General features: G+C 46.3%; 1 protein-coding gene across 1 annotated transcript; it reads right to left on the bottom strand.

Moving 5' to 3' along the window:
- Positions 1-2048: 2048 nt before the first annotated feature.
- Positions 2049-9445, bottom strand: LOC128421237 (cytochrome P450 1A5). The gene is made up of 7 exons (XM_053403768.1): positions 9309-9445; positions 6192-7047; positions 5013-5139; positions 4166-4255; positions 3943-4066; positions 3362-3448; positions 2049-2337 (listed from the first exon to the last, which is right to left on the bottom strand). Exons 2-7 carry the CDS (start codon positions 7026-7028, stop codon positions 2049-2051), a joined length of 1554 nt encoding a protein of 517 aa, XP_053259743.1. The 5' UTR covers positions 7029-7047; positions 9309-9445.
- Between the last annotated feature and the right edge of the window lie 1286 nt (positions 9446-10731).

Here is a 10731-nt window from a genome sequence, read left to right as displayed (position 1 = left end):
GAAAGCACATCAAAGTGCAAGTAGATAAATAGGTACCACTCCGGCGGGAAAGTAAACAGCGTTTCCGTGCGCTGCTCTGGTTCGCCAGAAGCCCCTTAGTCATGCTGGCCACATGACCCAGAAGCTGTACACCGGCTCCCTCGGCCAATAAAGCGAGATGAGCTCTGCAGCCCCAGAGTCGGTCACGACTGGACCTAATGGTCAGGGGTCCCTTTACCTTTACCTTAATGATCTTAAAGTGGCCTAAACCCTGAAAAAGCAGAGTTTTACTTGGGCTGGATTCTAAATCCGTTCAACCTAGTCTTGTAACCTGGCAGAAGTTCTGCCTGCAGAAAGGATGGTGTAACTCAAACACTATTTTAAAAGCTTGTTTTCCTCTGCCAGGCTTTGGCCGGCTGAGCCAGCAGTAGCCCTGCTGCTGAACAGAATTTGGATCTGGTGTAAATTTATGCCAGCCTGTTTTACACCAGCTTCTTGTGTATAGAATCATACCTTTAGGATTACAAATAGTTTAGATGAAGGTGGGTCTCAGTCTGTGCAATACCTTGTTAGCACGTTTAAGAGGACTGCTCACCAGATGAGGCATGTCTTCAATCTATATAGAGGGTTTGTGCCATTGATCCCTGAATTTCAGTGTTGAGCAAAACATTCATTTATGGATTAAATGTCTTCTATCGGCGTGTTTTTTTTATATATGTTTGTAAAACAGTTTTAGATAAACTGGAAGATTTCTTGGTGTGAGATATACATTTAATAAAATATTTTTGAGAGTTTTCTAGTTGCTTTTTAATTCCTTTAAAATTATTTAAGCAGATTTTCCTTTAAGCTGATCAAGCAAATATAACTGCAAGCCTGAAATTATTGTAGAAAGCTATTTTTATTTATACATCATCATCAGTATGCACAGCACTGTACACATATAGTCCCTGCCTAGAGTTTGGCAGCCACACATAGTTAGTCCTCACCCCCAACCGAAGGGAAGTCAGATCAGACTACTGTTTTCACATCAAAAGTGCCTGCAGAGGAAAAGGGATTTCAAGGAAGACAAGAGATGTAGAGTTGTTCTGGGACCTAGTCCCCTTTCTCTCCCTTATTTCTCTATAGATAGCCCCATAAACAGATTTCCTGTATATACCACCATCACATTTAATTTCTTTACTATTGAGTTTCTCAGTGTACAGCAGCATAATACTTAACTATATGAGAATGATTCATGAAGCGCAACTTGCATTTAGTAAACTGCAACAAAATGTTGCGGTTTAAAGTACTCCTGAAATTTTCAAGGATATTCCCTTTGTTTCTCCTTCCTAGCTTTTCAACGTGCTGTCAAAGTTCTGTGACTACTGATCAGACACTGTTCTCGTTTGTCTGTCTGTGGATTCATCAGGGATTTTCCTAAAGTTTGTGTTATTTTTGCAAACTCTTGATCCCAAGCCCAAGCTTGCTAGTTCTTCTCATCTTAGGCATGGCTGGTGCCATTTTGCTATGCAAGGACCCACAGTATGAAGCTGAGTTTGCTATTAGTATGTATATATAAGTGTGATTATCTGGTTACAATATTCTGTTAGTAGTAAAGGTTTATAAAAGTGTGAGTCCACTGCCCCTTTTTAACCAGGCCTTCAGGAAGCAACATTTGATGGGTACATACATGCCTAGCCACTTCCTCTTAAATGTATGTTTGTACAACAAGCATGATAACCTCTCAGTTACTTGTCTGCATCCTAGAAAGGCTCTTCCACTGAAGTCTTAGTGTATGACCAAAGCCACCACAGTATTATGGTCAAATCGGAGAAGTTATTCCATGCCATACAAGCCCACCTAGGGCATACTTTGTTTCAAGTCACTTAAATGAAAATGATTACAGTTCCTCATGCCATTACCCAACCTATATAATTTGCCCACTTTTGTTATTTTGATACAGCCTCAATCCACAGTTCAGCCTGGGTGACCAACCCACTCCTAAGTCAAGCTACAGATACGGCAGGGTAAGAATCCCTCCTCCCCGGTCGTCCCAATCTTTCTTTGCTCCCAGATGCCACCACTGGTTCTTAGAAACGCTGCCTAATCTGGAAATGCTCACACTCCTTGTGTTTCATTGTGAGTCCATACTGAGGGGTTAAGTCCACTGTCTTCCCGCTGCACACACTCAGCTCCAGCTTCTGAACGATGGTCGTCAAGAAAAGGAAGACTTCGCCCTTGCCAACGTTTTCTCCAATGCACCTCCTCTTGCCCAGACCAAATGTCAGAACCTTTTCGCTCTCTGCTCGGTTTACTCCTGTCCCGTCAGCTGTGAGAAACCGTTCTGGGTTGAAGGCAGAAGGATCTCGCCAAAGCTTCCTGAAGAGGCAAAGAGCAGGTGTTTTAGACCAGCGGTTTCCAAACTTTTTGTGGGGCCCCACCCCCTTGGTTCCAGAAACACTTCCCCAGTGGCCCCTGCCCTACCCTCCAAAAAGCATTATTCAGAATAGTGGTTTGCACAAGCCACACAATAAAATTCAGAACAGTAACAATTAACTGCACATTTATTCAAAATACAATTAAAACTGTTCAGTTTCATTAATTCAACAAAAATGAACTTGATCCAGTGACGCCAGTTTTTCCAATTCTGTCATTTACACCTCCAGTGCCCCCTTTTGCCTCTTGGTGCCCCCCAGGTAATTCCCCAAGGAACCACTGGGTTAGAGTCCCACTGCCCCCATTTTGGGAACCATTGGTGTCCAAACTTTTTTCAAAGAGGGCCAGAATTGATGAAGTGATGGGCTGTAAGGGCCAACCAAAGTTGTTGAGTTTTTTTTTTTTTTAGGATTGAAATTGTTGAGGTTTTTTTAGGAGTTTACCCCAAGAAATAAACTGCCACAGGGGCCGGATTAAACTGACCAGCAGGCTGGATTAGGCTCCCAAAACAGACTTTGGGTTAGACTCTCATTTCATATGAGGTTTGTGTCTCCAGTAATAAATCCAGCTGCTTAAAACTGGGAAGAGTTAGAGCAGGGGAATGGAAGCCACTCCTTTTGGCCTGTGGGCTGTATTTCTTCCTGGACAGCCTTCTAAGGGCTTCATGCCACTGATGGCCGGGACAAAAGTAGGAAGAATAATTAATGTAACATTTATAAGTAGGCTAGTTTCTGCACACAATGACACGATCCAGCCTGGGAGAACTCGGGTGGGGGGTGCAGAGGGCCAGGCTGGGAGGGCTGGGGTTTGACACCATTGGGTTACAGCCTCAGCCTTTCCATCCAGAGGCAAGTATCTTAGGGATGCAGGGTTTTGCACGTGAGAATCAAAACCGTTTATTTGGGGGCAAACTGGAATAAGGTAGCTCTACTCGATGCATTACAAAGCGGGTACCAGAGATGCTTACGGATCATGGTTGACTTGCCACTGGTTGACGAAGACGCAGAGATCCTTCGGGATGTAGAAGCCATTCAGTGCTGTGTCCCTGGTTGTGCTACAAGGAGAGAAACCAGAACACAATTTATACATGCGCAAGAAGCTGCAGGTGATTAGTTCTTATGTGATAAAGGTGGCATGGGCTGAATGTAAAAATTGCTGCAATCCTAAAGCGTGTATCTCTGGAATTAATTAAACTTAATTCAAAGTAAGATGATTTAGGAAAGCTGACTTCAGACAAACATGGAGGAAGTCAAGCAGTAAGTTAAGAGACAGGGCAGATTTACAAGCTGACACTATTGATGGATCATCTTTTCAGCTGCTAATGGTACAATCCTATACATGCCTGTCTGGAAGTATATCCTATCAACTTCATTCCCAGTCCCAGGTAAGTGGGTACAGGATTGCAAGGATAAAATGGAGCAGGGAGTACTATGTACACCACCTTGATCTCCTTGGAGGAAAGATGGGAAATAGTAATAATAATAATAATAATAAAATATATCAGGCCAGAACTGTTCCCTTGCCAATCCTGCCTTGTGTGAGCCTTACCAGTGAGGGATGGTGAAAGGCAGGAAGGAGGAATGCCTAAACATTTCCAGGATGAAAGCTTCTGTGTAGGGCAACGTGGAACGATCTGACAGCCTGGGCTTCCTTTCTCTGCCAATGGTTTGGTCTGCAGTTGCCGGAAAGAGGCAGAAAGTAAGATGGATTCAAATTTAGCCTTGGGCAAACACAGTTTTGAAACGCTTGAATTAGGAGGGCCTGGGTTTACCTATTTCTTCCTGCATTTTCTTCTGGATTTCTGGATATGTCACCAAATACATGAGGGACCAGGAGAGAGCAGTGGTGACTGTGTCAAAACCTAGACAGGGATCAAGTGGAGAAATATTCAGCATCAGGTGCAAAACTATTGAACATTAATGCAACACGTTGTTTGGAGCCCAATTCCAAGATTCCATTCTCTGTACTGAAGTATCAAAACCATGCAGACTCTGAATTAGTTGTTAAGATACAGAGACAGGAGAGCCAATGCATTACTTCACAAAATGGATCGGAGATCTGAAGCTACGGTTTAAAAAAAAGGTAAAGGGACCCCTGACCATTAGGTCCAGTCGTGACCGGCTCTGGGCTTGCGGCGCTCATCTTGCTTTATTGGCTGAGGGAGCCGGCGTACAGCTTCCCGGTCATGTGGCCAGCATGACTTAAGCCGCTTCTGGCGAACCAGAGCAGCGCACGGAAACGCCGTTTACCTTCCCACCAGAGCGGTACCTATTTATCTACTTGCACTTTGACGTGCTTTTGAACTGCTAGGTTGGCAGGAGCAGGGACCGAGCAATGGGAGCTCACCCTGTCGTGGGGATTCGAACCGCCAACCTTCCGATCGGCAAATCCTAGGCTCTGTGGTTTAACCCACAGGGCCACCCGGTTTACTGTTCTTGTATTTGGTGAATTGGTGTGAACATCGTATCAAATGATAATGACCAATGGTTGTAACTAGATAGGCTTTTGGCCTGATCCAGCAAATCTCTTATGCTAAGCAGCGTGCACGATAACTTCAATGGCAGGTGGAGGAGGGAGAAGACCGTTGAAAGGTTCTCTCTAGATAAGCAGATTCTTACCAGCTCCAAAAAGATCGCTGACGATATTGACAATCTTCTGATCCGAAAGCAGGATGTTTGCATTCTCATCCAGTTTTTTATCTTCGCAGTGGTTGATCAGGGAGTCAGTAATGTCTCGGATGTTCTCCTGAAATACAAATCCAGAAGATAACTGCCGTGCCAGTCCTCACATCTCTTCCTGCAGAGCCAATCCCAGTCAGTTAGAAGACAGACATATAAAACTCCCTTATATCAGGTCAGGCTACCTGTCTATTGAGACTCACCTGGTATCTTCCCTACATACCTTCAGGCACTAGGCAAAAACATTCCTCTTCTCACAGGCCTTTAGCTAATTAAACAATCTGTGGTCTTTTAAACTATGGGGGATGTTGTTTTGATTGTTGTGTATTTTTGTTTTGTTTTTTTTTACTGTAAAGTGCCCTGTGGTCCTTGGATGAAGGCTGGTATATAAATTTAATAAATAAAATAAACAAATAGCCCACTATTGCCTGCTCTGTCAGCACTTTTCCAGGGTGTCTGGCAGATGTCTCTCCCATCACCTGCTTCCTGATCCTCTTGCTAGGATCGCCAGGGATTGACCCTTCTGCAAGCAAAGCGTATGATCTACCATGAGCTGTTACAGAATAAGCTACAAGTACAAGAGCTCATTGTAGCTCTCCTGGCTGCAGGTTGCTTCAAAGCATACCAATCTTCCTAAAGCTAAGCAGGTCGAGGTCTAGACACTGCCTGCATGGGAGACCATCTGCAACCCTGTAGACACCACCCTGTTCCATAGCTGATACATGGGATGTAATTCAGATGTGAGAATATGGGTTAAATTTCATGTTGTGGTTCCTATTCTGCATGGGCCAGTTACCCAGGCACTACATAGCTTCCTTTGCAAGTGTTAAACCACACAGTGACATGCAATCTGGTGTATCTACTGTGTGGAGAGCTACTGCTCCATCAAGAAATACAATCTTTTAAAGTCTGGGTGGGCAGCATGGTACTTGTTCAAATGTTGTTGGACCATGGCAAGTGAAGGGCACCCTCTCGCCTATCCCTGCAGCAGGTTATGGGCAAGCAAGTCATTGCAATGCCCTGGTCGGTCTTCTACCATGTTGGTGACGGTCAAGGAATACATGCCAGAAATCAAGGATGACACTTTCCAAACTGAATGGTTCACACACACAAACAAACCTTGTCAAAGCTCGTGTAATGGTCCTTAACTATCTTCAGCACAAATGCAGTGAAGCGCTGGTTGAGGTCCTTGAAGGCCTTCATGGCACGGCTGGGAAGATACTGGAGGACAGGGATGAAGTCTGCCGGGTTCCCGGAAGCAGCAGCCGCCCCAAACTCATTGTTCAGGTTCACCAGACTGAGCAGTTCCTGGTCTTCATGGTTATAACGCTTTCCAAAGCACATGGCACAGATTACGTTGGCCACAGAGACCACCAGGTACCGGTAGGGGTCAAAGCTCTTTTTCTCATCCATCAGTTCCTGGAACTTCATGACAAGGTAGTCTGCCTCTTTGGAGACATGCTCCTCCAACAGACAAGTGGAGGAGGTTGGGTTGGCAGAAGCCGAGAAGGCCTTCAGGGCATTCTGGGCCAGCTTCCTGCGTGCTCGCCACATTTCCCCTGAATCCCTGCCGAAGGTCAAGCTCTGGCCATCCCCAATGTACTGGAAGCTGTAGAGGTCAGGGCGCCCCGAGAAGTCTTCTCCTTGCTTCACCAGGGCTTGCTTGATAGTTTCAAGCCCACTCAGGACCAGCACTGGCCTTGTGCCGATATGAATCTGCATCACATCCCCGTATCTCTGGCTCATCTGAGTCAAGGCCAGGTGAGGGTTCTTCTGAAGCTCCAGGACGTTGCCAATCAGCGGGTATGCCCTCGGCCCCGGGAGCTTCTTCAGCCCCTGAGGGATCTGCTGCCGGAAGGATTTGATGACAACCAGGAGCAGGCAGAAAAGCGCAATGGCCAGGAGGATTTCTGAAGGAGACATAATGCTTTGACTACCCAGCAACACTGCCTTCATCTTCCTAGATTTAAGTGTCCTAATAAAAGCAAAGAGAAAGAGAAGAGCGGGAGAGAAACAGCATTGTGAGTAAGTGCAGGGACCAAATATCCAATGGTTATAGCACCATCTTAACACTGCAGAAGTTGAACTTGCTTTTCGACAACAGGAGTGTTTTCAGGACTGAAATTCCTCCAAACTCAACTTTCAAGCTGAATAACAGATGGCCATCTGTCATGGATGCTTCAGTTGTGATGCCTGCACTGCAGGGGCTGGACTAGATGGCCCTCAGGGTACCTTCCGATGCTGCAATTCTCTAAGCACCTGGAGGGCCAGAGGATAATTCCTCTCCTGGGGCATCATTAGGACTGCAGCCCTGGGCTCTTTTGCAGGGTAGGGAACCTGCGTCCCTCCAGACATTGCTGAAAGATGGCTGCCATTACCCTTGACCATTGGCCAAGCTGGCTGGGGCCAAAGCCAGCTGGAGTCCTAACAACTTCTCAAGGGCACCATATTCCCCACTGGTGTGAAACCAACCTCAGGAAGTTTTGCAGGGTACCCTCACCCTGCCCCTCCTTAGACTGCCCACACCCATTGCCAGAGCCAAGCTCAAGCTAAACTTGTGCTCTGAGAGCCAGGATGGTACAGGGGTTAGCACTGGACTAGGACCTGAGAAATCTGGGTTCAAATCCTCACTTGGCCCTGAAGCTCACTGAACATGACCTTGGGGATCAGTCACTGTTCCTCAGCCTAACCTACCTCGCAGGGGGGTTGTAGGGATTAAATGGGGGGGAACATGTGTGCCACCTTGAGGTCCTTGGAGAAAAGGGTGGGCTAGAAACGCAATGAAATAAAGTAAACTCAGAGGAGGCACGCATGATCTGCTTCTGTTCTACATATATCTGATGGGAAGGTGGAGAAGCTCATTCTCAGCTGCCCCAGAGGGTAGGACCTGAACTGACAGATCTAAATTACAAGGAAGGAGATTGAAGCTAAACCTTAGGAAGAACCTGCTGAAGGCAAGAGCTGTTGGACGTCAGAACAAACTGGAAGGTAGTGGACTCTCCTTCCTTGGAGGTTTCTAAAGGGAGGTCAGATGGCCATCTGTCATGGCTTATTTAGCTGTGATTCCTGCATTGCAAGGGATTGGAGGAGATGACTTTTGGGGCCTCTTCCAACCCTACAGTTCTATGATTCTGTATTTAAAACGGGAACAGCCTGTGATGGCTTTTCTATATGTCTCTATATGTTTAATCTCTTTTTATTGCAGCACAAGAGTACTATAAGCCCTGATCCACATTTTTTATATCCCCACATCTCTCCTTGCCTTACGGTGGTGAGAAATAATATTGTGCGTGTACAAGCAAGGTTATTTATTTCAGCACTGACAAGTACTAGGAAACCATAAGGCACTGGGAGGAGGCACACACAGAATAACAAAATGTCCCAGGATTCAAAATGACCCAGGGAGGGGGAAGGAGGACTTCGGTGCTCACCTGAAGACTGTGTTGTGTCACCATCCAACATGTGCCCGTGACACACACACAAAAAGAGCACAAAATTTCATAACTTCAACAGCCACATCTTCCCACCAGCAATTCATTTTGTGCTGGGGAAATGTGATTTCCCCCAAGACCAGGCTTGCAGGCTGTAGCAAGGACAGAACATCCAGATCATGCATACGTGGAAAGCCATTCACACATTCCCTGAAGAGAGGCACCATCTAAAAAAAAAATCTCTCATAAAAAATGATTACATAGCATGTCTTTTTTAAAATAGGGGTGCAGCACAGACAGGCTCACACTGCAACCTACCCTTTCCCTGTATTTCTCAGCTGATCTGAAGCATCCACCAGGCTTGTTCTGAGTGGCATCTAGAAGGCATTCTGTGCATGCTCAGGGGCATTTTTTGTCAAACCACCTCTAAATCAATAAGGCCTTACACACGCACACAGCCAGGGCGTTAGACTACATGACCCTTTGAGATCCCTTCCAACTCTACAATGCTATGATTCTATGATTTCAGTTCTGCAGCCAAAAAAAAGGTGAGTGCAACATATAATCATTGAGGGTTAGGAATAACCAGCTCCCTCTTAAACAAAAAGTTCTAATAGCAATTGTTTTGCCTAGAAAGACGACTCGGAGAAAAGGTAAATTGGCCACAGGCGAAAAAAGGTCCTTCCCATCAGCAGGCAAGCGTGCATGCACACATTCAGACGTGCAAGGAAGATCTGGCCCTTTTGCCGGGTCAAGCACTGGGGCTGGAAGAGGAGGAGAAGCCCCCTTGGAGTGCTCAGCTCACCGATCAGAAGTTTCAGCCTGTCTTCACCGCTCCGTCCAGACCAGCTTTGCCCCCGATGCCTCCTTTGGCTCCGGATGGGACGCCTTCACTCGCCTCCTCCTCTCCGAACACGCTCCCCGGAGCACCGCTTTCGGCTCGCTTTATAAGCGCCTCCTCGGGCTCTGATTGGCCGGCAGCCCTCGGGTCACGTGGACGCAGCGAAAAACTTTGCTTTGCCCGGTTCCTCGGAACCCTTTGCGAAGCGGGTCGCTGCGCTCCGACACTCGCTGCGCAGGAGCTGCGCTCCGACACTCGCTGCGCAGGAGCTGCGCCCCGACGGCGGGGGCTTAAGTCCTGAGCCCCCTGGCCTCGGCTGCAGATAATGTGAACAAACTAAAAGGAACCATTGATTGATTGATTTTATTGCTTTTCAACATATTGGGAACACGGCAAAGAAATTCCCCCATTCGCCTCCCAGTTTATCAAATCCTGCCGTAGCCTTGTTCGCGCGCTCAGCGCATGCCGGTCGTCGGAATGTCCCTTAGAGCATTCCTCGCGCTCAGTTTCATGATTTCATTATTAAATGTATATTTAAAAAAAAGACTAACCAAGTATTCCAGCCAAAGGAAGGAAGCAATTGAGGAGATATGGTCAAGTGGAAAGTAAGGAGACGAAAGGGATAAAGGGAAATATTAAAAGAAACTTGTGCAAAAGAGGCAATAAGGCAGGATTCCAAGATCTTTTTATACGCTTATTGTGGGGAAAGAAAGGAGCAGGGAGGGGGCGCTGCTGGCTGACTAGAAGATGCCCAACTAAGTATTCTATGCCTCCCCTCTAAAGGAGTCCCCCACACTCCCCAAACTGGACTCCCCATCTGTGGAGCAGCTCCGGTTTCTCCTGGATGGAGGCCAGAATGCAGAGTTCCAGCTGGAACGGGCCTTGCTGTAGATGTGTTTCCGAGCATACAGTGGGTGAAAAGCTCCCTTTTCATGCGGATTGGGCTGCTCTAGAATGCTGGAGACAGAGACCCCGCTGCAGAAATAGTAATGGGTCTTTGACATCCTATGCAGTCATTTTATCTGTGGACAAGACTTTTTATGTGCGTGATTGAGCTCCTGTCGCTGATATGAAGGCATGGGCAGAACTTCCATATTGTCTTAACAAAATAAAATAAATAAAATAAAAATTTACTTCCAGTAGCACCTTAGAGACCAACTAAGTTAGTTATTGGTATGAGCTTTCACGAAGAAGTGTGCATGCACATGAAATCTCATACCAATTACTAACTTAGTTGGTCTCTAAAGTGCTACTGGAATGAATTTTTGTTTGTTTGTTTCGACTACAGCAGACCAACACGGCTACCTACCTGTATCCATATTGTCTTGTTTGTTTGTTTGTGGTGTCAAGAAAGTTCACGCATTCAGCTGCCCCGCCTCTAGTGGAC

Source organism: Podarcis raffonei, chromosome 9 (genome assembly GCF_027172205.1).
Source record: "Podarcis raffonei isolate rPodRaf1 chromosome 9, rPodRaf1.pri, whole genome shotgun sequence".
NCBI classification, from domain to species: Eukaryota; Metazoa; Chordata; class Lepidosauria; order Squamata; family Lacertidae; genus Podarcis; species Podarcis raffonei.
This window is presented reverse-complemented; position numbering and strand designations above follow the sequence as displayed.

What these genes read in the sequence shown, in the direction of transcription:
- LOC128421237 (XM_053403768.1), bottom strand. Translation starts at nt 7,028, where the DNA reads ATGAAGGCAGTGTTGCTGGGTAGTCAAAGCATTATGTCTCCTTCAGAA. An exon ending in ATTACACGAGCTTTGACAAG is followed by an intron (nt 5,140 to 6,191) that starts GTTTGTTTGTGT and finishes TTTGTATTTCAG; the next exon opens with GAGAACATCCGAGACATTAC. An exon ending in GAAAATGCAGGAAGAAATAG is followed by an intron (nt 4,067 to 4,165) that starts GTAAACCCAGGC and finishes CGGCAACTGCAG; the next exon opens with ACCAAACCATTGGCAGAGAA.